Source organism: Lacerta agilis, chromosome 2, assembly GCF_009819535.1.
Source record: "Lacerta agilis isolate rLacAgi1 chromosome 2, rLacAgi1.pri, whole genome shotgun sequence".
NCBI classification, from domain to species: domain Eukaryota; kingdom Metazoa; phylum Chordata; class Lepidosauria; order Squamata; family Lacertidae; genus Lacerta; species Lacerta agilis.
This window is the reverse complement of record NC_046313.1, coordinates 60,286,245-60,313,115: the sequence shown is the minus strand read 5'-3', so window position 1 is coordinate 60,313,115 and position 26,871 is coordinate 60,286,245. Positions and strand designations below refer to the sequence as shown.

The following is a 26,871-nucleotide window of genomic DNA, read 5'->3' as shown; positions in this document are numbered from 1 at the left end:
ACATCATACCTGAGCAGGGATGTAGAATTAGCATAGGATGCAAGGAAAGTTGAGTTCCATGCTGTAAGTAGATGGGGGAAAGGGAATGTGATGCTGGGCTGCTGCTTTCAGAAGCAGGCTTGGGGGGTGGGGGACGGTTGTGTGGGTGATGTGTAGCTTCACTGTGAAAAAACCAGACACACTGTGAGTTGGGAAGTGCAGCCATGAGTATTAATTCTGCCGCATGGATTAAAAGTCTCTGTATGCACTTTGTATGCACTTTCTGACCGAGCTTCTGTTCTTTCATACAGAGCTCTGACTGGTGAGGGCCATTGTGGTGTGGTGGTTAGTGTGTCAGACTAGGACCTGGGAGATGTGGGTTCAAATCCCCACTCAGCCACGAAGCTTGCTGAGTCATCTTGAGCCACCCACTGCCTACCTCATAGGGTTGTTGTGAGGATTAAATGAGCCTTGAGCTCCTCAGAGGAAAAGACAAGCTAGAAAAGCAATAAATAAATAAAAATTCAATAGAATTTTTATTTATTTATTGTAATAATAGGGAATTTTTATTTATTTATTGTAATAGTAGGGAAAATATGTGCCAAACGCACACTAAAAGATGGCTATGAATGCCAGCAAAAAACAGTGGTGTGCTTCCTTATATAATTCCCATTATACAAATTAGGGAAGTTTTTAATGTTTGATGCTGTACTATTGTGGTTTTAATATTCGGTTGGAAGCTGCCCAGAGTGGCTGGGAAAACCCAGCCAGATGGGCGGGGTATAAATAAATTATTATTATTATTATTATTATTATTATTATTATTATTATTATTATTATTATTATTATTATTATTAATTATTATTCCTTTGTCACACTGCTTGCCTTAGGAGTTGGTGCTAATGTTGATGGCACTATCGTGGTCCTTTCCCTAGAATAGTTGCAACTAGATCCTCTGCCTCAGTCAGGTTATGCCATCGGTCTGCAAGGTCTGTATGAACAGGAAGGACTGGGCAGCACCCCGTAAAGCTGACAATATTTTGGGGGAGCCCGAGAGAACAAAAGAGTCTTTGCTGGAATCCTGAAATGCCTGCCGCAAATGTGGCGCTCGCCTACGATTCTCCATCAGCCCCGCTGCCTAAAAGGCAGTGTATTCCTCTGTCACTTCTTGATTGCTCTGGTCTATCACTTAGTTTTTGGCTGCAGCCTCAGATTATATTTTTGGGACTCGGGAAGAAGGGGACGGGGTGGGAGGGGGACGGGAGGGGGAGAGCCAGCCCACTGTAGAGAGAAAGAAACAGAATTGGAAAACAGAGGAGGAGGAGGAGGAGGAGGAGAAAGAGAGCCAGCTAGGCAGAAACCCAGCCCAGCAAACCTCTGAACGGTTTCATCTTGCCTCCTTCTAAAACACTTAGATTCCTTCAGACCCTTGAGAGAGGCTGAAGTTTTCTCAGCTCCACTGTCCTGTTCTTGAGGTATGGCATCAAATCCTCCTTTTCCATTCTCTGTTCTTTCTCATTCCTCTCTGTTATGATACTAAGCAAGCGGGTCACAGTTTGCCAAAGATCTAACATCGGCACCTGAATTAACAGTGCTGGTGGAGAAGGGGAGTTGTATTAATGCGTGGGAATATTTTTTTGCATTTCCTTGACTTTCCATTCTTGATAATTTTGCTTGCTGAACCTTACTTTTGTTCCTCAGTTCGAAAGCTATTCCCTCCCCCTTATAGCTGAAGCATGTTAATAGGCTTAGTTCAATGACATTTCAGAAAGAACAGGATTTTGCTGCTTATTTCATTGCTTTTCGCTGCTCGCCATAAATATGTGTTTGTTTATTTATTGGAAGGAGGTGACAGTGATTTTCAAGCAAGTTGTTACTCTCTTGCTAGGATTTCACAATTTAATTCCTCCCTAATCATAATAATAATAATAATAAGGTTTGGCACATGGAATGCAGCCTGTCATTGGTCACTTCAGGCTATGAGCTTCTAAGGAACTAAACTTGTCAAGAGAACGTTATCTTAGCACATTTAGCCCAATGATATTTTTCTTTCCAGAAAAAGACCACCAGAAGAAGAAGAAAGTTGTTGTTTTTAAAGTATATTACCCCCTGCAATTGTCATTACTGTATTAATCTCACTGATTTGCTTTTGGCAGAGTGGCAGCAGTACAGAAAGAGGATGAATTTCAAGTCAGAATGTTGTGGTTTTTCTTAGAAAAAAAAATAACAGTGGATGCTAAAAGATATTTCATTGCCTTTAAAGGAAGCCGCTGCCTCCCCTGCTCTTACCCCAGAGAGAATAGTTCAGCTGCTCTTTTTTGTTGTTCCCTCTTGGAGCAGTATTTTATTCCAAAACGTTTGCCAAGAAAAAGGCAGTTGATTTTGAATTGCGCAGTGAAATCTAAGCGCCTGGAGAAGTTTAATCTGGGGCAGATAGGAAAGAGCAGTCTATTCATGGGCGTATTGGTGGGGGATGAGGGGAAATATAACAAAAATGCAATGGATTGTGACTCTGGAAGGGTGGTAAAGTTGGAGGGGAGATATTTTTATGTGTGTAGGTGGAGGGCATCAAGGAAAATGCATGCACGGTCCATGAATCAGTTCAAACAAAGCCATTGTCTGCCACATAGGCAGAAGCAGGAGATTGGGGGTGGGGGGAAGATATCAACTTTTCAAACTTTTTGCCAAGCTCCGCCTACTGTGGTGGGGGGAAGCCGCTCTTCTCTTGTATGACTCTCCCACAATGGAATGTCGGCTTCCATGGAAACCCTTTCAGGGCCTTTTGGTTCAGGAGATGCAAGGCCTTTATGGCTTGAGACGGGGAAAGGAAAAGATGTGTTCAGCTGGAACTTTCCCCCTTTGCAGAATTTTAGATGTGGAAAAGTTCAAAGGTTTATTTTTTGAAGTGTTGCTTTCGGTTCTGAATCGCCCTTCTATGCAGCATCCCCCCAAAAAAGAAAGTAGAAAGACAAAACAGAGAGTGCCTCTTGACTTCTCCCCAGTTGTCCTTAACTGACATTTCCATCTCTTACGGCAGAGGGGATCTCATAACACACACACACACACACACACACACACACACACACACACGTCTTCATGTCAGTAAAGAATTTCAGTTCACTCGCTATCATTAAAGCCAGAGCTTGGCTTCTGCAGAGGATCAGCCAGGGCTCCATTGGTGGACTGTGTGTTCAATGCTTGAACTCAGTTCTGGAATACGTGAAGTAAAGTAAAGGAATATATCTTCTGTGCAAGTGTCTTTACCACTAACTATGGTGGTGGTGGTGGTGGTGGTGGTAGTAGTAGTAGTAGTAGTAGTAATTTATTTAGATCCACAGCCACTCTGGGCGGCTCCCAAAAGAATATTAAAAACACAATAAAACATCAAAAAATTCCCTAAACAGGTTTGCCTTCAGGTGTCTTCTAAAAGTCAGATAGTTGTTTGCTTCCTTGACATCTGGTGGGAGGGCATTCCACAGGGCGGGTGCCACTACCGAGAAGGCCCTCTGCCTGGTTCCCTGTAACTTTGCTTCTTGCAGTGAGGGAACTGCCAAGAAGGTCTTCGGTGCTGGACCTCAGTGTCTGGGCTGAACGATGGGGGTGGAGATGCTTCTTCAGTTCTACTTGGCCGAGGCCGTTTAGGGCTTTAAAGGTCAGCACCAACACTTGGAATTGTGCTCAGAAATGTACTGGGAGCTAATGTTAGGTCTTTCAGGACTGGTGTTATATGGTCTCGGTGGCTGCTCCCAGTCACTAGTCTAGCTGCTGGTCTGTTTCCTGCCACTCTGGTTAAGATGTCCATCTTCCAGAGCCCCAGCTCTAGGGCAGCCACTGTTAAATGGTATGGTGAAAGAACAGCAATTATGCCCACACAGTTATTTATGTCAGCTCCATTCATGCCAGCTGTTTCTATCTTAAAACAAAGGGCTATGATTAAACAAGCCAGCCTTTAATTAACTTTGACTGTGCGGTACTTGATAGTTTAGGCATTCTTTATAACTTAAGTTGCTGATATCTTTTTTGCACTGGAGGAGGGGTGAACTGTAGGGGTTTCACAGGTGGTGAGCATCTGGGCTTCCTTCCAGGCCAAACTTCCGGCCACTTTCCTCTTGGGACAGACTGCTGGTAGCTGACAACATGAATGCTGAGCAGCTGGCCTTGCTTTCATCATGGTGCCGCAGAATCCATAAAATAACATGACCCAAAATAACTGGAAAATTACAAGCAAATCAAGCCTGGCTTTCCAGTGCTGGGTATCTCAGACAGGATTTAGAATTTAGTCAGGTCCATCCATCCATTTATCTGTAAACTGCCTTGAGTCCCAGTCTGAGGGGAAAGCATTATTATTATTATTATTATTATTATTATTATTATTATTATTATTATTATTAGCTACAATTGTGCCAGGGCACCACTTCTGCTGAGATACAGGATGTTATGTAACTACAGAAAGTTGTTACTGTTGCTTGTAGCTGAGTTCTATATAAGCAGGCTGCTGAGCTCTTCAACTCACTTCTGTTCCAGCCTGAGAATAAACAAGAGCTGCTTGGAAATCACTGTGTCCACCCACAACCTAACACAGGACATCTCCCCAGAGGCCCACAAGATGGCACATGGACTTCTTGAGCAGTCTCTTATTTCCTGACAGGAGGGATATCTAGAGAGAGCAGAGCACAACTTCCTTGTGCTACTTTTGTCTCCACAAATGCCCACAAGAAGTCAGCACTGTCTGCACTGAAATGAACATGAGAGAATTGTTCTCTTGCTCCCTCCTTGCTGCCAGACACCCCTTTCACTGGGAAATGGAAGATCACCCCAGAACACTAGGGAGTGAAGCTAAGCCATAGCTAGTCCTTGCAGGAACCCAAATGTACAACTCCTCTTAAGTCAAAGCATTTTAAGGGGACCCATTGAGGCCCTCTTACTTGAGAGATACCACCCCACAATAGGGAGCTGTTGTTGTCCCACCTACAGTCCCAAGCTCAGGTTTATCACCCTAATGAAAATTATGCCCCAGGCAACACATTAAATATCATAAAGGTGTGTGTGATTTTTCTTTCTTTCAAAAACTATTTGCTAAATCAGACTGGAAAGAATTCAGCTTGTGCGGCCAAGGGCTAGCAATGAAGAGCTAGATCATATCCCTGATGTTACAGTCATATAAAGCTTCTTTCCCCTTATCTTTACCGTGAAAATTACCTGCTGCTTTCCACTGCCCTTAAGCCTTGGATATTCTGGCAACGTATCATTTTCTCTCCAGATAAAGCCACACATTTGATACTAGGGAGCTAAATTATTGGGTAGTTCTCTTGAACGAGTTCTTAAAATGATGGCACTTTATACGGTGCTTCTGCCAGAGCAGACTAACATCAGCTTGTTTTTGCAGAGGAGAAAATGAAAGGGATCACCATTTGCCAGCAGGAAAGGGAGGACTTAATGTGTGTGTACAAAGTGGAGTCAGAAATGGAATCTCCATCCTGAGCTCCTTTGGGAGGAATGACAGGATAAATAATCATAATCATAATCATAATAACACCCAACCCTTTCCCAAGCTTTTCTCTGCTCATAGTACTACATCTTCATAAGCTTTTAGCTAGTGTGGCTGTTGAAACAGCAGTGGTGTAACGCCCTTTGCCAGTGCCCAGAGAAGATGAGCGCACATGTGCCCCAGGCAGGAGCAGAGCATGCTCATTCAGCCCTTGCCACTGATGCCGTCAGGCGGGTGTTCACGTGTGGGAGCAGGGTGTGGAGGGTGCCCTTCACCCTTCACCATCTGCACTCCCCCGCCCCATCGTCGATGGGCAAGCTCTGCTGTGCCAGGCAGGGGCAGGACGCGCAGAAGGTGATCTTCATCCCCTGTGCTCTCTCTCCAGTCCCTGCCGCCAGCAGGGTGGAAGGGGGATCTTAGCGGGGGGGGGGCCTCCTGGTTCACGCCCCCCCCCCGATTGTGCACCCAGGGCAATGTCCCCCATGCGCGCCCCCCCACTCTACGCCACTGGTTTCTAGACAGTCTTTAATGTTGTAAATTGCAACTTGGGTTAAATAATTGGAGATGAAATGGTGATGCAATCAGTTTCCCTGAAGATGAACAAGACAGGGTTAAATGCATAGGAAGAGCCCTGCTAGATCAGGCCAGTGGCCCAGCTAGTCCAGCACCCACAAGATGGTTATGGGAAGCTTGCAAGCAAGACCTGAGCACAGCAGCACTCTCCCCTCCTGCGGCTTTCAGCAAACGTGTATTCTGTTCATGGAGGCAGAATGCAGCCCCCAGGGTTAGTATCCACGGATAGCCTTTTCCTCCATGAGGTTTCAAAGCAAGCTGCACTGCATTTATTTATTTTTGAACAACTTTTTATGGGGGTTCTTATAAACAGCAAGCTGCACTTTAAAAGTATTACTGTTGCAGCAATAACTATCACAGCCCCCCATTTCATTTATATTTTTTTAAAAATGTGGCATAGCACTTCAAGTAGGACCAGATTGCTGAGCCCACTCTTTAGTTAAACTCCCTCTAATTCCTCCTCTCAGGCATTGTGAGAAATTCAGGTTGGTGCTGCTGCGCCTCACCGCCACCAGGTACACTTGCCAGGGCCCAGTGACAGAGGAGGCTGACCACCAGAGATCATTTGCCCAAGGCTCCCTCAGCCTGGCTCAGTGGACTTCCTCCCATGTTAGTGACTGTCCGTGGATTGCAAGCTACAAGCACAAACCTCTCGCTCATGGTACTCATCTGCAAACCTTGGTTTGTGGTTTGAAGGCTTTCTCCATGAGCAACAGTTGCAAAAGGGATCTGTTTTGTCTAGGATCCTGGTCAAGCCATAGTAAAAGGTAAAGGACCCCTGAAGGTTAAGTCTAGTCATAGGCGACTATGGGATGTGGCACTCATCTCGCTTTCAGGCCGAGGGAGCTGGCATTTGTCCACAGACAGCTTTCTGGAACATGTGGCCAGCAGGACTAAACCACTTCTGGCGCAACGGAACACTGTGACGGAAACCGGAGTGCACAGAAATGCCATTCACCTTCCTGCTGCAGCGGTACCTATTTATCTACTTGCATTGGTGTGCCTTTGAACTGCTAGGTTGTCAGGAGCTGGGAGAATTCACCCCGTTGTGGGGATGCGAACCGCTGACCTTATTGGCAAGCCCAAGAGGCTCAGTGGTTTGACCACAGCGCCATACTAGTCAACTGTACTGATTGCTAAAAAGTCGATTATGCAGAAACATTTGGCTCTATCTGAACACTTGTAGGGATTCTTGCACCCTCTCAAATCTGCACCAGAGGGTTTGCTGAGCTCTCCAGAACAGAGGGCCACAGGAGAAAGTGGGAATTAGTGAAAATTGCCTTCCTTCCCAGTCCATTCGCAGAAATTTCTGCTGGAGCAATGAGTTGGCCACGAGAAGAAGGACCCAACTAGAAGCATCCCTTCATAAATGCTGCATTTGAGCCATTTTCATATAATGCTGCTACAGGGACAGGTGTTGCACAGCTCTTCTCAGAAAGAAAAGGCTCAGGATAAGTGAGCATATTGATGACTGTGCACACTATGGTAGCTTTTTAAGAGATACATGAACTGGCAACATGGGTTAGTACCCCCACACCATGTCAAACCAGAGTTGAGAGAGTAGTTAGTATGAAGGTTGTGAGAAAAGGGGTGCAGGCTCTAGCCTTGGTCCATGACTCTGCATCCTTCAAATGAGATAGAAAGAGGACAGCAGAGAAAAATGTGCTTGCAGTCATTTCAAAAGCTGGGTAATGAAGGTTATCCTTCCTTGGGAAAAGGCAGAAGAAGCAGTTCATGCTGCCCAGAGGAAGCCACCAATGCTAACCTCAGAGAGAGGGGAGAGAAGAGAATCTCTGTTAAGAGATGCTTGAGATATGCAGTTTGATAAAAGGCAGCCACCAAAGCCACCTAAACTGCAGGTGCGGAAATAGGATGGTCACATCTTTTCAAAGCTCTTTTAAGTAACTCTGGTCTCATTATTCATTATCATCATAAGGTGTTGTTTTGCACAGGAACGTATGTCAAAAGGAAAGAGCAAAGAAAGGTGGCCTGATGCACGTGTTCTGCAATGGACTCTAGGCATTAAAGACAGCAAGGCAAAATGGTGGAGTCAATTAGGACAAAAGAAACTCTTACAACAGCCTATGTGCTGCTTTCCAGATATCACAGGGCCCCAGGGGAGATGTCCTGGTGGGAACATTCCTTAGCCCTGCAGCAGCTACCAGTTTCAAGCCCAGTCTGGGTATAATGTGGACTTGAATGTTGATTTAAAGTGGGGATTCAATATTCTGCTGTTCCTCGCGGACTATAGACCAGTGTTTTTCAACCTTTTTTGGGCAAAGGCACACTTGTTTCATGAAAAAAATAACGAGGCACACCACCATTAGAAAATGTTAAAAAATTTAACTCTGTGCCTATATTGACTATATATAAAGTAATTCTGTTGAATTTTTCAATTTTTCCCACGGCACACCAGGCAACATCTCGCGGCACACTAGTGTGCCGCGGAACAGTGGTTGAAAAACACTGCTATAGACCACAAGGCAACAAAGAGGTACATGTGGCACCCAAGGGAAATTGCCAGGACAGTGAGTTTATGCAAACTGCCATGCGCTCTGTGTGGGGCTAACTTTGAAGGTGACCCGGAAACTACAACTAATTCAGAATGCGGCAGCTAGACTGGTGACAGGGAGCGGCCGCCGAGACCACATAACACCAGTCTTGAAAGACCTACATTGGCTCCCAATATGTTTCCAAGCACAATTAAAAGTGTTGGTACTGACCTTTAAAGCCCTAAACAGCCTCGGTCCAGTATACCTAAAGGAGTGTCTCCACCCCCCATCGTTCTGCCCGGACACTGAGGTCCAGTGCTGAGGGCCTTCTGGCGGTTCCCTCACTACGAGAAGCCAAGTTACAGGGAACCAGGCAGAGGGCCTTCTTGGTAGTGGCACCCGCCCTGTGGAATGCCCTCCCACCAGATGTCAAGGAGAAAAACAACTACCAGACTTTTAGAAGACATCTGAAGGCAGCCCTGTTTAGGGAGGCTTTTAATGTTTAATGGATTATTCCATTTTAATGTTCTGTTGGAAGCCACCCAGAGTGGCTGGGGAAACCCAGCCAGATGGGCGGAGTATAAATAATAAATTATTATAATATTATTATTAGTGCGCTTTCCCTTTTACAAGAAGCTTTCCCTGGGATTTTTGTGTCAGATGCAGTGGTGCAGTGGTAAATATTGGAGAGTGCATCATGACACTAAAGGAGTGTCCAAATGTACAGGCAGCTGCATTGATCCCTATATTTATGTGTGCATATGTGTGTAACATATATATTTTTGTGTGCATATGTGTGTAACACACACACACACACACCAAAATGTAGATGTACATAGACTGTTACCAAATTTATTAGAATGAATATGACCACAATCCAATGTAATTTCATGGTAATAAGCACCATTGAGTTCAGGGAAACCATGCATAAGTTTATAGCCATGTCAATCAGAAACGTGAACCATCTTGCAAAGAAGTGTTGCCATTTAACCTGCTAGCATGAAGTAAGAACCCCAAACCAAAGGAAAGAAGTTTCCATCCTCTGCTTGATTATTTCCCTCCTTCTCTGACTCCCTCTGTGCTAAACTGACACAAACAAGCTTGAAAGCTTATTATCATTATTATCACTCACTTGGCGGGGAAGGGCGGGGTATAAATAAAAATTTATTATTATTATTATTGCAAGGAGAGTTTGTCAAGTACCCTAGCACCCCAGCAGATGATATCATTGCTCTTGCATTTTCCTACAGCACTCCCAACCCCAATTAGATCACGGGAAAAAGACAACACTTCTGCAGGATAGGAGTGTAGCTGTGATTTATTTGTTGGGGGTGGGGAACGGCACGGGACTCTGCACATGCTGAGAAGCTGTATTTTCCTCCCATGAGATATATAGAGAAATCACTCCAGTTAAAGAAAAGCATGGGATCCTTATCAAATATCATCACCATTTATAGAACCAGATACCAACCACAGCAAGCCCTGGCTGAAACTAAACACAGAATCTGGTTCTTCTGTAGTTCAAACTGGGCTAGTGACCGTGCCACTTAAACCTTATTTGAAGTTCTGTTCCTTTGGACAACTAGCTTTTGTATCTGCTCTGTGTTCCAACCTACTCCCGCGAAACAAGAGTGTTGGAGAAGGGGGGTTGCGTCTGCATTCACGAGGATATGAATGCATGAGCATTAATCCACTTTGCAGATCCAAACTCTGAGTCTTGGCACTGAAAAGCGTGTTCTTGGGCTGAGCCCCTGTGAGCCCCTGGTCTGGCTCAAATTAAGCCCCAGCAGCATGCCTTGAGTCATTTGATTTTCCACAGATAGCTGTGTGATGGCTGCTGCACAGGTCTTCATTGCGAGAGCATCACACTACAGTATTCATTTGACACCTCTATTGCAAAGTACCAAGGGTACGGCTGGAAGACCTCAGCCAAAGCAACTCCTCTTGGGGGGGGAGAGAATAAGTCTCTTATGGAGGCATTTCTGGACATTTTTGTTTTTCAAATAAACTTGTTTCCTGTCTCCAGCGACAGACGTTTATGTAAAGCTTGTTTGCTCAGAGAGTTGATCTGTGTCCCTTCTACCTCCAAGCACAACAGTGGCTGTTCTCAGTGTTTGCTGGCCTGCTGTCAGATGGGCTCCTTTACCTCAGCACAGCCCCGGGTCTTGAAATCTGATATTCTCTGGGGCAAGGAACGTCACTTGAGATCCTCGTCCAATATTGACCAGGGTAGCTCAAGGGGTGTTGTCTTCTGAAAGCAGCCCCTTGACACCTGGCTCGTAGCTGCTGAACCTCAGCGAAGTTGCCGGACCTTGGTCATCGGTGGACCTCGGAAGCAAGGCAAGAAAGAGCCCTGCTAGGCAAAGCACAAGAAAATCCCTTGTACATCCAGGAGGAGGGAAACAGCCAGATGCAGCTGTACTTTTCCACCCCAAAAAATGCCATTTAAAAGGGGAAGAGCTATTGACCTCAGCTTCAGGTCTTGGCAGTGACGAAGGATGCTTTCACCGGCCTCCAGAGCAAATAAAGGCAAGGGGAAAGGACTTGGTGTACTGAACAGCAGGAGAAGAGGTGGGGGCAGAGGAAAGGGCTGTCTGCATTAGACAGCCGCCAAGTCAATGGGAAATAGGCCCCCTACATAGCCAACGTGGTACTCTCCAGATGTTGTTAGACTGCAACTTCCATCAGCCCCAAGCAGCATGGCCAGGGATGATGAGATATGTAGTTCAAAGCAGCTAGAGGAGAAGAGGAGGAGGAGGAGGAGGAGGAGGAGGAGGAGTTTGGATTTGATATCCCACTTTATCACTACCCGAAGGAGTCTCAAAGCGGCTAACATTCTCCTTTCCCATCCTCCCCCACAACAAACACTTTGTGAGGTGAGTGGGGCTGAGAGACTTCAAAGAAGTGTGACTAGCCCAAGGTCACCCAGCAGCTGCATGTGGAGGAGCGGAGATGCAAACCCAGTTCACCAGATTACGAGTCTACCGCTCTTAACCACTACACCACACTGGCTCAAAGTAGGCACAAAGATGGTTACTCTTGCCTTACTCTATACTCACCAGAAAGTGTCTGTAATGATGAACTGTCAGGCACATCCATGATTTTGCATGAAACCATGTTGCATCTTCATGAATGGTTATATTTCTCTTACCACGATCTAACCATATACACACACAAAATACATCATGCAAAACATGCTGGAGGCTGCAGCATGAACGTTTTTAGAAAACAGTGTAAATATTGCTAAAGCCTGCTACATTTGGCATAAATAAAAGCTGAGATGGAAATTTCAGACATCAGCCTTTCTGTAGTGCATTGAAGACAACATGCTTGGAAAACGATTCCACATTTTGGGCGCAAAGGGAGCATGCTGCAACCTGCCATAGAAATGCCAGGTTATGCATTCATATTAGATCTGCAATATATTGAGGGGTGAGGGAAATCAGCCACATTTTGCATGAGGTTGCATTTAGGTGTGAAATATGTTTGTAGGTAGGGAGCTACTTCGCAGCAGAGTTCAAATTTTGAAAGTACTAAGTTGGAGTTCAGAGTTTTATATTCCGCAGTTTAAGACTTGGGAGACTTCTGGTTTGTAAAAATATTTCACTGTTAGATAAACATTTCACCCAGGCTTGCACTACAAATGAAAAATAAAAAAAACGCTGCCAGTGTTGTCTTTATATTTTGTCATACCTCTGTCACATGAACCTGCTACCAATAGGGAAGGTCATTTGTGAGAGATCTGCACACATCAGTCTCATAATCTTATTGTGAATACAAATTCCATATTCTCCTGGATTTCCCTTCTTTGTTAGAAGCAGTAAGTGATCAATGAACAATAGATCATATCTGAGCAATTGAAGAGGCTTTTGGCAAGAGCATGTTGTATTGGTTGGTCTGGATTTCCACCAGTTTGTACCCACTAGTACTCTGTGAGTGATTTTTCAGATTAGCAAAGAGTTCATATATCATTTTACAGTCAACACATTCAGTTTCTTGCCTGCATGCTAGGCACAGCAAGAGACCCCCCTTTCTTAACAGTTCATACCACTTTTCATGGACACAGATATTCAACTTCTACAAATTGCGTCTGGAGTAGACAAGATAGCTCCATATAGGAGCATTTTCCATCTTTATCAACACTCTACTCATAGGAAAATAGGTGAAGGTCTGAAAACTCTCAGCAGGAAATGTATAGGCCTGTAGAAGAAGATTATGCAGTCACAGCCTCTGCAGTATGCCAGACTGCAGATAAGCAAAGAATTTAATCACTCAGGATTTCCTCAGTTTGTTTCCCCAGGGCTTTCTGGCAAGGTCTTCCTTGGGCAATGATGGACGTGCCTTAACACTATTGCATTAGTTTGAAAGATAGGACTTTGCACCAGCAGGAAGACGGTTTGGACATTACATGATGCAGAGAATAACACTGACTTCCACTTTTCCACGCTTATTTTTCCCCTTCTGAAATACTTTTGGCTCCCAGTAAAACTTTCATGTTTTTGTTTTTAAATCCAAAGGATATTTAAATTCTTCTATGGTTATCTGTTATGCACACTTCTGCAATGTAGTTAATAGGAAAAAGCTCATTTTATGTCCTTTATTTCCCCCTGCTACCCACAATGTCTGAAACAGAGATTATTACTGAAACATTAACAGGTAAAATTTATGGATGCCAGGTTTCAGCCCAGAAATAGTGTCTCTGCCTTCTATTTCTCTGCCACCTCTCCCACTGCATTTTCCTTCTTTGGTTGTAAGGGGTCAAGCTTGCTTTGCTAGGTCCAGGAAGTCAGTGGATGGGGGTCATTGTGGCATCTAGCCTTACAACAGTCTACACAAGACCACCAAGTTCAATTAAATTTACTCACCTGGACATATTCTTGGTTAGGGATTTCAGCCTAAATGTTCAGGAAGAACTTTCTGGCAACAAGAGCTGTTAGACATTAGAACCAACTCCCTTAGGAGACTCCCCTTCATTACAGGTTTTGAGGCAGAGGTTGGATGGCCAGTTGTCATGGATGTTTTAGTTGAGATTCCCTTGGGGTCCCTTCCAACTCTACAATTTGATTCTATATACTGTCGAAGGGAGGAAACTGTAGGTATAATCCTTCCATCACCTAATGTTAATCAAGTTCATGCATGAATTGTTCTGCAGAAGACTTTGGTTTTAAGTTCAAGTCATTTTCATTACTCCCATTTCTTTCTTTTTGGAAGCATCCTTGCAGGGCATCAGCGTCAACTCTGTCAAAAGCCTTATCTACCCTTACTTATTCTTCCTGTATGAAGAAACACTAACATGAAAACGTGTTGTTGTGGTTACAATGTTTTACTCAGCACAGGGCTCAACTCCTCATTTGAGCTCACCATGATTTGGGGCCAATCACTATCTATCAGCTTAGCCAACCTCACAAGGTTGCTGTGAGAATAGAATTGGGGGAAGATCAAGCATGCTACCCTAAATTCCTTGGAGGAAGGGTGGAATAAACTGCAATAAATGAAAATAATAAACTGACTCTCATGCAATAAAGCTCATAATTTTCATAAAAACTAATACAGTAGAATACAATACTCAATCCCCACCCAAATATAAATCGAATGTTTCCTCTTCTCTCTCCAGACTTCAAAGAAAGATGCGGGCTTGGGTTTTCTTCCTCTTCTGCCTGGCAGGCAAGGCCCTGGCAGCACCGGTAAGTACTGAACTTAGATCAAATAAAATTTTAAAACCTGTTTCCTAGAATAAATTTCTGCCCCTCCTGCTATAGATTTGCCATTGAGCAAGGCATGAGAAAGGTGAGTTTCAGGGCCAACATACAACAAAAGGATTGCCGCATTTTGACTTGCAAGGATTTTCCCTCCCCTTCTTGGTGCCAGGAAAAGATGGTTCAAACTAGCAAGATACCTATCAAATTCTAGAAATGGGGTTGTTGTTTCTGGAAATATGGAAAGGAGAGCCCTGGTTTTCTTGTTTTGTTTCCACCTGGCTTTGGCTCACCATTCCTTCCCTTGGTCACAGCTGTTTTCCTCTCCTAGACCTCTGCTTCTTCCAAGTCTCCTCCCATTTGCCATCTTTCCTCTGTCTGCAGCTTCATCTGCCCCCTTCTTTCGGACCCCTAAAGCCTCCACATCATATGCAATTTTTTGTTAGAACAGAGTTTGTGATGATGGCGCCACATTACAAACATAAAAACTTGTAGGGGGTTTACAGGAAAGCCACGCAAATGCTCCAAGAAGGCTGCACTCACGTGGTAGTTTATTCCGTTTTCATGACTTTCCCCTAACTGTTAAGTTCCACATTATATTTGAGCTTCCACACGACATAAAAGCAACTTCTGGAACTACAGTGGAATATAGTGCAAGTTTAGTGCTCATTTCCATGTTATTTGCTTTCAGAAAAGATCTGCTTGCAAATAATTTGGAAATGAATGCTAAACTTGTGCTAAATTGCATGGTAGTTCCATTATACAGTTGTACCTCGGAAGTTGAACAGAATCCCTTCCGGAAGTCCGTTTGACTTCCGAAACATTCAACTTCCAAAGCACGGCTTCTGATTGGCTGCAGGAAGTTCCTGCAGCAAGTTGGAATCCCCATCGGATGTTTGGCTTCCGAAAGAATGTTTGAAAACCGGAACACTCACTTCCAGTTTTCGATCGTTCGGGAGCTGGAATGTTCGACTCCCAAGGCGTTCGGTAGCCGAGGTATGGCTGTATTCTGCTATAGTTCTGGAAGTGGCTTTTACATCATATGAAAGCTCAAGTACAGTCGTACCTTGGCAGTCGAATGGAAGCCGTTCCAGAAGTCCGTTCACTTCCAAAACGTTCGGAAACCAAATCGCGGCTTCTGATTGGCTGCAGTTAGGGAAATGGAATAAACTGCTCTGTGAACTCAGGCTAAGTCAGAACAAGCAAGGATGCACAGACGCCAGAATCCATCCTTCTCAGATGACTATATTCAAAAGTTTGATTCTTTTCAAAATCACTGCCTTAGGGACAGGTGTGCTGTAAGTGTTGCTGGCAAAGTCCATTGGGTGGTGCCCAGGTTAGTGAGCAACAGGAATTCATGGACTTTAACTCTTTGAATTCTAAGTGTGTGTGTGTTTAAATAAAGTTGTGCCAAGGATACTTGAGTGCCTTCAAGTCTATTAAAGAATGAGATACGGCAATACTGCATTCCAAAGCAAGGCAAGGATCTCCACAGACTTCAGTGGGGCCTGCTTGGATCTAACTGTGGCAAAGGGGAGCATTATGCAGAAGGTCTCACACTTTCTTCCTGCTGGTTGCAGCACTTGGGTGGGGTGGAAGAGAGCTTTGTACATGTGTGTGTTTGGTCACTGCAGTAGGAGTGGAGCTTCAGGCACAAGGTTGAGGGAAACCCTGAAGTAGAGCTAGTACGGGAGACACAGCCACACCTGACTTCCTTATTTCTTCCTTGCAGCAGGATGCTCTACCAGAGGAGATGGAAGTAGTAGAGGACCCTACAACAGAGGTAAGAGGTGATGCAATACCCCCCATATGAACCAACCTGGATCATCATCTGAGGCCCTTCTTTGTGTGCCTCCCTCATGAGAGGCCAGATGGTGGCAACATGAGAATGAGCCTTTTCTGTGGTGGTTCCCTGTTTGTGGAATGCTCTCCCCAGGGAGGCTTACCTGGCACCTTTGTTACATATCTTCAGGTGCCAGGCAAAAACATTCCTCTTCTCCCAGGCCTTTGGCTAATTAAACAATCTATGGCCTTTTAAAGTGGAGGGGGGGTGTTGTTTTTGTTTGTTATTATGCATTTTCAGCCACCCTGTAATCTTCAGGTGAAGGGCTGTATCGAAATTTAATTATTATTAATAATAATACCTCAAGTTGGCTCTTCTTTCATGAAAGGAAATTAACTCTAGAGACATTTCCCTGACCACTGGCTTCCTAATGCTGTGAGTCTCTCTTTGAACAGCCTATTTTAGTGGGTATGGTTTCTATGTCGCAACAGGTTTCCAGGTTGTCATCAACCAGAGCACAACAATAACTGACCTTATTCCACCCCTCTTCCCAGGAACCTGTGGGTATCAACCCCGTTCAGGTGGAGGTTGGAGAGTTTGAAGAGCCCACTGTGGATGTGGAGGAGATTGTTGCTGAAAGTAAGCAGTACTCTGGATATTATACTTTAAACCTGCAGACATACAATGTTTTATATGTACACATAATATAAGCAGGACCAGCCCAAAATATTTTGGCACCTGAGGCAAGCCACAAAATGGCATCCCAACACCAGGGAAGAAGGACTGAGTGAATATCTATACCAGGAACAAAGGGGAATATAGATCTACATTGAGAACGAGGGAGGGAATCAAATCAACTTTTTCCTGAGGGTTGAAGTGGGAATCAAAGGCAGGGAAAGGGACGGGGCGGGATTCTTGCAGAGCCCAGGAGACCCCAGAGGACAGCCCCCACCATTTCCACCCAGGAGGTGGGAAGAGACAAGCAGCACCTCCTATTCACCAAGAGACCACTGTGGAGGTGAAATTGGTGGCTGGCCTCCAAGGAGCATGTCACAGCTGTTGCTCCCACTGTGGCAGAAGCAGCAGCAGTGGGCAACACATTCCTTGGAAGCCAGATCTGCTGCCCCTGTAGATCCTGCCACCTGAGGCAGTTGCCTCACCTTGCCTCAAGGGTGGACCAGCCCTGTACATAAGAATGCATATTTTACAGCAATATAACAACAACAAACAACAACAACAACAACAACAACAACAACATGAAGAAAAGGGGTTGTTGCAGCAGTCCTGGTATGCTCATGCCAGATGATGTTTCTTGCTACTGTCATTTAATTCCCGCCCTCCCTGGCTGTGGGCCCCAATCTTACACCCTGAAGACCCAACAGCATCACTCTCTCCATAGGCTGCTTTAAGTTGCACTTTAAAGGACCACAGAGGGAAGGAAATGGTCTGTGAACAGCATGCTCCCTCTGAGGCCAGTCCTCCCTCCATTTCAGCCATGCAGAGTGTGTTTACAGATATCTATCTGTTTTTTAGGCTTGGGAAAGATTTGAAGTACATATGATGGTGGCAGTAAGGTATCACTCTTTCAGAAGAGAATGCTGACACTTGCAACTTAACTCCAATAGATCAGTTAAGGAGTTCTGGTCATTCCTGTGCTGCCCCTAGTTAGAGACAAACATAGAGTATTGGACTATATGCCTTGCTCCATAAAATAAGTATGTTAGCCTATCCTACATCTGATGAGCCAAGCAAACACTACGCTGGATGGCTCAGACACTACTGTCGGTGAAAAGGCTGAGTATATCTCTCCATGGATAGTTTTCCAGGGGTTTTTTTTTATAATGAGGAACCACTGACACTGTTTTGGCTTCAAAATTTGCTTTTTTTCTGGTCTTGCTTAGATCCTTGCCAGAACTATCACTGCAAGCACGGCAAAGTCTGTGAACTGGACGAAAACAACACCCCTATGTGTGTGTGCCAGGATCCTTCCAGCTGCCCAGCCAGTACTGCAGTGTTTGAGAAGGTGAGCAGAGAAGATGAGTGAAGTCAGGCCAATAGAGCAAACTGACGAAAGTGGAGGTCTTGGGAACAGTGATTGCTTATAGCCTCAGTTATATCTTAGCTTTAGCATAGCAGCTGATGCATCTCCAAGGTTTCTCCCAGTAACAGCTGTAACTTCTGTTTAGGGCATAAAAAAGGTAAAGGGACCCCTGACCATCAGGTCCAGTCGTGTCCGACTCTGGGGTTGCGGCGCTCATCTCGCTCTATAGGCCGAGGGAGCCGGCGTTTGTCCGTAGACAGCTTCCGGGTCATGTGGCCAGCATGACAAAGCTGCTTCTGGCGAACCAGGGCAGCGCACGGAAACGCCGTTTACCTTCCCGCTGGAGCGGTCCCTATTTATCTACTTGCACTTTGACATGCTTTCGAACTGCTAGGTGGGCAGGAGCTGGGACCGAGCAACGGGAGCTCACCCCGTGGCAGGGATTCGAACTGCCGACCTTCTGATCAGCAAGCCCTAGGCTCAGTGGTTTAACCCACAGCGCCACCTGTTAAGTACCATGCTACCAATGAAGGGTGTGTTGCAAATTTGGTATATAGCCACGTCATCCAACCTGGCTGTATGAAAGGAACCTGCAGGAATTACTGAGAAAGGGATGTGAGCAATGACAGGAGAGTGGCTACCATGCCACTGGACAGAATGAGTGCAGCTTTTCATTCTTCTGAATCTTTTAGTGGTTTTATTAAATACAACTGACTATCAAGTCTTCCTCAACAGCCCATGACACATGGAGTGAGAGGCCCTGCCTGGCAATAATTCTTCCCTTACCTGATGGGTCAGTGCCAAGGGCATTACTGGAGGACAGCATCTCCATCCCCTGGACTTTCCCCTGTTGAGTGCCATCTTGACCCTGGCACTCTAACATCTACATGCAGCTTCCAGGAAATAAAATTACTTGAGAGTGCAGTGACTAATATATGCTGGCCCCATCAAATCCAGGGTTACAGTCCAATCCTTAAATGAATTGAAAGTGGATAAGGATTGCCAAGTAGAGGCTTTATGAATACCTGATAGACATTTGAGCTTGTCTAGCTCTGGAAGGTTATTGATGTTGTCCTAGATGGGGAGAAAGATAGATCCAGGCTGCATTTGAGCACTTCATCTTTCTAATGCAACTCTACCCTTTTCACAAAGGTATGTGGCACTGACAACAAGACCTATGACACCTCTTGCCACTTCTTCGCCACCAAGTGCACTTTGGAGGGAACCAAGAAAGGACACAAGCTCCACCTGGACTACATTGGACCATGCAAATGTGAGTTTTCCTCATTATGCTACAGAACAAAATCCAATCAGAAAGCAACTAATGAACATCTGCTTTCCAGATGTTGTGGCACTACAGCTCCCATCATTGTTCACCATTGGCTATGCTGCCAAGTGCTGTTGGGAGCTGTATCATGACATCAACTAGAAGGCACCACATTGGCTACACCTGGCCTATATTCAACTATTTTTTTTCAGAATTCATGGCTCTGGCATCCATATGATCTAAGGAATAGCAAAAACACTATATCAAGTTATGTTGGCATGGGAATACATAGAGATCACCGGGGGTCACAAATAAATAAGACTTGGATGATGGGCATCCTGCAGACTGTTCATTCACAGGGGCGCACAGCACCTGCCAAAAGATTGAGTTTGAAAAAATAAAATAATTAAGCCATCCTGTGACAATACAGAATATGCCTTTCTGCAACGTCTGCATTCATAACTGTCAAGTAACAGATTCTGGGAAATGTGCTGAGAAAACTGACCCATAAGTCAGCCCAAAGGCATGGCATCTACCATCTTGGTAACCTCAGCCATTGTGTCCACTGGTCCAATAAACCATGAACAAACCTTGCCTAGAGCTTGTGGGGAGCCAGGGGAGGAGCACTGTGGTTGAGTTTTTGGCTCTGGGAATCTACACATTTGCTAGTCTGTGCTGGCTTGGCTTAGTATTACATGTGAACTCAGTCTCTGTCAGAGAAGGGTGGCTTGGACTCCCAGTTAATCATCTGCACCCAAAGAAGCGGGAATAGCTAGGAAATCTCTGCAGGCTGCTCAGCTACAGCAACACATTTGAAGACACAACCTTGATCTCTATCTAGCCAAGATTTCCATGACCCTGCTCACTGGTAGATAGGTTTTTATAAAGTTTTCATATTTCATTGCATGCTTCATAATTGCAGCTTATTTTGGGTGTAAGATTTCACAGGGGGGAGAAAATGACATACCGGTAATCAGTTCCTCAGGTCTGACAGTCACAGAATGCATGATCAAGATGGTTCTGCAGTGTTGGGTGTTGGCCTTCAGCTTCATTTGGTCCCTAACTTTAAGGCAAACAAAATAGAAAATTCTTTTCAGTGGCACCTTAGAGACCAACTGTGTTTGTTCTTGGTATGAGCTTTCGTGTGCATGCACACTTCTTCAGATATCTGAAGGTATCTGAAGAAGTGTGCATGCACACGAAAGCTCATACCAAGAACAAACACAGTTGGTCTCTAAGATGCCACTGAAAAGAATTTTCTATTTTGTTTCGACTATGGCAGACCAACACGGCTACCCACCTGTTTAAGGCAAACGTGATCCTCTGTATCCTGTACATAGAAAAAGTGATCCTGTAAATAGAAAATGGTCTATTTGCAATGCTGAAAAGCTCTGCTATAGGCTTTCAGTGGATTTTGTGATGTCTCTTACATGACACCCCAGGTGAAAAACAAGTCATTCAAGAGCCTTTTTGTCTCCAGCATCTTTCTACGTCTATCTCTAACCACTTCTATTTTTCAGGCATTGTCCTTGCCCTAACTCAAGGTATCCACAGTTGCTTCAGTGGCTGTGATGATTTCCTGTTTCCAGGGGCTCCACTATGGATGCCTTGTGCAACTAACAATCTCTCATTTAAGCATGCAGGCAAACATGTTGAATAAATTGTCAACATATCACCAGCCCAACTTTTGAGCAGATGGGATGGAGTTAGAATAGGTCAGAACACAGAATGTGTGGTCAAGGTGGTTTAACTGTGTTAGGTGAGCAGGATATTTTTATTTTCAAGTAGTCTCTAAGTTTAAGGCAAGAAGCCTTTAATATCTTCTCCTCCAGACTGGATTAACGCGATAGCTAGCTTTTAAACAAATATGCCATTAGTCAAGTAAGTCCTAGATTAATTTTAAAAAACAAACACAGACATTTAAGCACCGAACCCATGGAGGGTTGGTGGAGTTAGATAAATGTTTTCCTCCTAACTGGAATGCTATTTTCTGCTGCTTGTGAAAGGCAAGCTTATACTTTCCTATTTTGTACAAAATGAAAAACTTAAGTTCAAAGACAAACAAACCTGGATCAGTCCGCAAACTGTTTATCGTCTCCGATTAATCCTAAAGTTGGTTCTGATGTCAGGGTGCAGAAAGAGAGTACTGTCTTGAAGAGATTTTGGGGAGGATGAATGGAATCCCCATAGAAACTTGCAGAATGGGCCTTTTTTGCATTGTTAGCAAAAATAAAATAGTGCAAACTTTTTGAATGCAGTGGCTCTCTTTTCCATAATGCGTATCGCTATCTAATAATTTCTGTGCCATTGTTAGGTGGAGTCAGTGTTTCATTGAAATGGACTTATGGTTAAAGACAATAAACATGGCTTGTCCTTGACTGTAAATGAGCTGATGGGTCTCTGGTTGGGTTTCAGTCATTCCTGAGTGCCTCGACACCGAGCTGAGTGAATTCCCCCTGCGTATGCGTGACTGGCTGAAGAATGTGCTGGTCACCCTGTATGAGCGGGATGAAGACAACAACCTCTTGACCGAGAAGCAGAAACTCAGGGTGAGCTACAGCTCCACATAAACAACCATCCCCATAGCTTACATGGTGCACAAAAGTGGAGTATTCCTACGTTGTTATTTTTCATGGTTATGGATCTACCACCCCATCACAGCAAGGCCAACACATCATATCACATCACATCACATCACACACTACTGAATATAGGCAGCCCACCCATTTAAAGAAAACACTCCCCCTTCCAAAGTGCACCTAATATTTTCCAAGTGTATGCCTAAACGTATAGCATATGAATATAGCAATTGTGTTTGAAAACATGTGTGTCTCACCAGAGCCAGGATTACATCTGTAACCGATTCATACCCAGCACACACATGTCTGGTTCTTCTGCCGCACAATGCATGACATGACCTTAGCTGCTCAATTGTGGTGCGCAGCATGCCATTTGCAAAGCCTGTCCTGTGTCACCAGCCATTGTGTGTCTTGCATTACCTTCATATGCTGGTGTATTCTGCCAGGTGGAAACTTCTCTTGGACAGCATGCCATATTCCCCCTTCATGTACATTTCCTCCAGTAATTCCACTGCTCTGTGGCTCTACTTTGGCCATCTCAGGATGAAATACAAGCTATTGCCCACTTTACCCCAGGAGAAAGGCTCCGATGGTAGCTTCAGACTATTTTTTTTTAAAAAAAATGCAAATTGTATCTTGATGAATAGGTGAAAAAGATCCACGAGAATGAGAAGCGCCTGGAAGCTGGGGACCACACAGTGGAACTGCTGACCCGTGATTTTGAGAAGAACTACAACATGTACATCTTCCCTGTGCATTGGCAATTTGGTCAGCTGGACCAGCATCCCTTCGATGGGTATGTACCCACCCACTTACATAAAGGAGGGGTATGCTTCCCTGGCCTGTGATAAACTCTAGCAGAGACAAGTCACATTCGTATTAGATCTCAAGCAAAATTCAATGTTTTATAACCTTCATTAGCCCTCATCAAGCAAGGCTTAAAATAATAAATAGCCTAGGATACAAGAACCAAGTACCTTGTTTATCTTAGCTGTAAAATAGCCTGCACTCAGCTCTTTGAAAAGCCACTTTGTTAGCAGAGGTAAGGGTGGTGTTTACTATGAAAGATGGGCACCTTCCCTTACTGCATGACTGTGCCACAAATCAAGCATTTGGCTTTCAGACTGCTAAGCATTACATCCTTCAGATCCTCAGGATTCCTAAATTTAACTTTTAAAAACAGAAAAGGGAGTGGTGTCTGCTGAAGGCTCCGGTATCAACGGATAGAGAGTACAGTCCATCCATTTAAAGGGCCAATTTGGGGGCATTCTCAATCCACATAATGTCCTTCAGGTTTAGATAATGGGATGTTTTGCAAGTCCTTCCATTTCTTTGATAAGACTACTCCACAAAATGAGAGAGATTTCCCAAAGAACAAGATATCTTTGGCATATAAAGCCTGATCCATGCGTTCTCCAAATGGCATGGTGCATCGTGACTGCGTCCCGCGATGCTCTAGTAATGTACGAAATGAGAAAATCACAGGAGAAGAATGGAGCCCATGGAAAGTTCCTACATTAGTTTTTGTTTCCTTTCATACAATACTGGCGCAAGTCAGGGGGTTGGAGCAGATGTCCATTGGGTCCCTTCCAGCTCTTATGATTATATGATAGGTCACAGATACAGGAAACTGGCCTCCATGACTAGGAAACAGGCCTCAGTCCAATATAAAAGGGGGAAATTGCTGCCAGGTACAATGTGGGATTAGAAGAGAGGGGGAAACCAGTGGTTTGAATTACCAGCGTGGATTGATCTAGCCCAAAGTTAAGCCCACAGATATGTGCTCATTGTCTTAATGGCACAATGGACCCAGAACATACTGGTAGAAGTCTTCCTATTGAATGGACATGAGAATGAGCCCCAAAATATAAAGGAAGGGTATGATTGGGTGGGAGTGGAGGACCAGAGCGAAGGGATTGTTGCCTCTGTCCTTTCTGCCAATCTAGTGGTCAATGGTAATTTTAGGGTGTTGTTGTTGTTGTGACCACCTTGATGCTCCTCATTTCAGGTATCTGTCCCACACTGAGCTGGCCCCACTGAGAGCTCCCCTCATCCCCATGGAGCACTGCACCACCCGCTTCTTTGAAACATGTGATCTAGACAATGACAAGTACATCGCTCTTGAGGAATGGGGCAGCTGCTTTGGCATTAAGGAGAGTAAGTATACCGCACACCAGGGCTAAGGCATTGCTGGGGGCCTCCTAATTCCAAACATCTCCTGATGATTCCAGACCAAGAGCACTAGGGAGATACACCAGAAATAAAAGCACTTGCATAAAAGGAGCTAAACATGCCTAACACTGCAGTCCTCTATAAGTCCGCTCAGTAGTAAATTCCACTCAGATCCATGGGTTTTAGTCCCAGGTAAGGAGGGGTGCGGGTGGCGCTGTGGGTTAAACCGCAGAGCCTAGGGCTTGCCAATCAGAAGGTTGGCGGTTCGAATCCCCGCGACGGGGTGAGCTCCCGTTGTTCAGTCCCTGCTCCTGCCAACCTAGCAGTTCGAAAGCACGTCAAAGTGCAAGTAGATAATAGGTACCGCTCTGGTAGGAAGGTAAGCGGCATTTCCGTGCGCTGCTCTGGTTCACCAGAAGCGGCTTAGTCATGCTAGCCACATTACCCAGAAGCTGTGCGTCAGCTCCCTCGGCCAGGAAAGCGAGATGGGTGCCGCAACCCCAGAGTCATCTGCGACTGGACCTAATGGTCAGGGGTCCCTTTACCTTTACCTTTAAGTGATTATAGGATTGAAACCAGAGCAACTTCATAAACTAGCCCAGTTGGTGGCACACCGGATGAGCTCTGGGATCTACTCTGGAACTCCTTGACAGCCTGCCTTTTTTATTTCACTTGTACCCCAATCTTTCTCCAAGGAACTAAAAGCAGCTTACCTTTGGTTCTCAGGCTGCCTCCCCTGTTAGACAGCTTGTGGGGCTAACTCTGCTTAGCTTTGGCAGTGGGACCAGGTCAACACTCTGGTCAAGCTTCAGAGCTGGCCCATGCTTTAGGTAGGGTGATGTAGCTGCCTCAGGCGGCAGAAATGCAAGAGGCAGCCACCGGAAAAGCAACCCAGGAAAGGGAATTGGTGGTGGCAGGGCAACACAGTATTGTGCTGCACAGCTTTCCTGCTGGAGAGCCCCTAAGGGTGGAGAGAGACTGGCAGCAAGGTTCCGCAGAACGCCTTGCTCACGGTGAGTCTCAGGGAGAGGGAGGTGTTTAAGAAGCTCCTGCAGGGTTTGCCCCTCTCCCTGCCCAGTGGCAAGGCTTTGAAAGGGCTCTTGCTTGAGAGGAACCCCTTCCAGAGCCTCACACCCCCACCATGGAGGCATTAACAGGATGTCTCAGGTCACCCCCTGCCAAGCACTCAATGCTATTTATTTCCCTCAGTAGGGTTGTATCCTGCAGAGAACTATGACCCCATCTGCACTGTACATTTAAAGCAGTATCATATCACTTTAAAAAGCCATGGCTTGCCCCAAAGAATGCTGGGAACTGTAGTTTGTGAAAGGTGATTGGCATTGTTAGGAGACCTATATTCCCAGAGCTGCAATTCCCAGAGTTCCCTGGAAAGATAGATTGATTGTTAAACCACTCCTGGGAATTGTAGATTTCTGAGGGGAACAGGGGCCTCATAACAGGGCGTGGAAGGAACGTCAGCAGGCAAATGGGGCAGCTGGTTTGGGCAGGGGTGGTCATCTGGGCTGGAAGGCAGGGATTAAGGGTGGACTTTTCAACAAACACATACATATTGGGGAATCACACTGTACAGATCCACACACAACGTGCTCTTACACCATGCCTTTCTTCTTTTGCAGAGGATATTGACAAGGATCTCGTGATCTAAATTCAACAGCTTCTGCTTCTGTTACCTACAACTCCCATGTTTTCTTTTCTTTTTTTTAACAAGTTGGGGGTTTTTTGGTTGTTTTACCGGGGACAAGGTGCTAATATAGATCTAAACTTATATATTAACGGTGCTAAAAAAAAGAGAGACAGAAAATTGATAGTAGCCTAATCTATACCACTAGATTACTCTGCTCACGCACTCACCTGTGTGTTTCTGTTGACCGCTTGATTTGATAATATCAGTAAAGCGAAACAAATCCGCTTCTGTTCAAAGTATTGACCTTCTTCTCCTGGCCCTCTCTTTTTCTAACTTTTTTTTTTTTTTAAAGAAACAAAATCTTAACATGTTTTTGGCTATTTAACTCTCAGGCTAAGGACCTCCAGACCAATTTACTCCCTGATTTCTAGAAGGCAAGTAAAGGAAAGTGTACCAAAAAGGGTGTTGGGAGACTGGGCTATACAAAGTCAAGTAGTGGGGCAATTGTTTTATGAAAGTTTAGGGGATCCAGATTTCAGTCACTAGTAGGATGGGGAAAAGTGTACAGTTGGGTAAGGTCTACAAAATCCAAAATGGTGACTTTATGAATTCTGCCATTCTCGAATCTGGCACCAACTCACCTGAAAGGAATGATTACAAGAGAGCAACTGAGATGCAAGGGGGGGACTATGACGAAGTCTTGTTAACTCCCACCTCTTAAAATAAAAAGTAAGAAAATTCTACCTGCTTCATTGCTGCGCAGTGACTGTATTCTTTGTTGTTGTCTTTACCATGCTTTTAAAGTTAGATTTGGTGCTTATCTGTGTTTGGTGGTGCTTATTTTTCTTTTTGTAGTCTTTCTTCCCTGCTGTGGTTTGTTTGCCACTGAAATCCATTCTGAAAAGCAAAAGCACATTTCCCTAAGTCAAGTCTTTCCCTCCTAGTCGTCTGTGGTCATTCTAAAATACCCATCTTACCTCCGAGGAATAACACTAAGCCTGTTCACATGAAAAGCTGGATGTGTGTACAAGCTTTCTCTACACAGGTACAAGTGTACACTCACTGATGTTTACAGGTCAACTACAGGCCACACACGGACTGTTACACTAAATGTAACAAGCAAGTGTCTACTCAATTGTTTGTGCACACGCATTGA

At 44.8% G+C, this 26,871-nt stretch overlaps 1 protein-coding gene across 1 annotated transcript; it reads left to right on the top strand.

The window, feature by feature from the left end:
• Window positions 1–1,313: 1,313 nt before the first annotated feature.
• Window positions 1,314–26,535, top strand: SPARC (secreted protein acidic and cysteine rich). The gene is made up of 10 exons (XM_033140321.1): window positions 1,314–1,454; window positions 14,147–14,216; window positions 15,961–16,011; window positions 16,566–16,650; window positions 17,913–18,034; window positions 19,205–19,325; window positions 21,735–21,868; window positions 22,546–22,694; window positions 23,907–24,055; window positions 25,708–26,535. The coding sequence occupies exons 2-10, from the start codon at window positions 14,160–14,162 to the stop codon at window positions 25,734–25,736; spliced, it is 897 nt and encodes a 298-aa protein (XP_032996212.1). The 5' UTR covers window positions 1,314–1,454; window positions 14,147–14,159; the 3' UTR covers window positions 25,737–26,535.
• The last annotated feature ends 336 nt before the right edge of the window (window positions 26,536–26,871 follow it).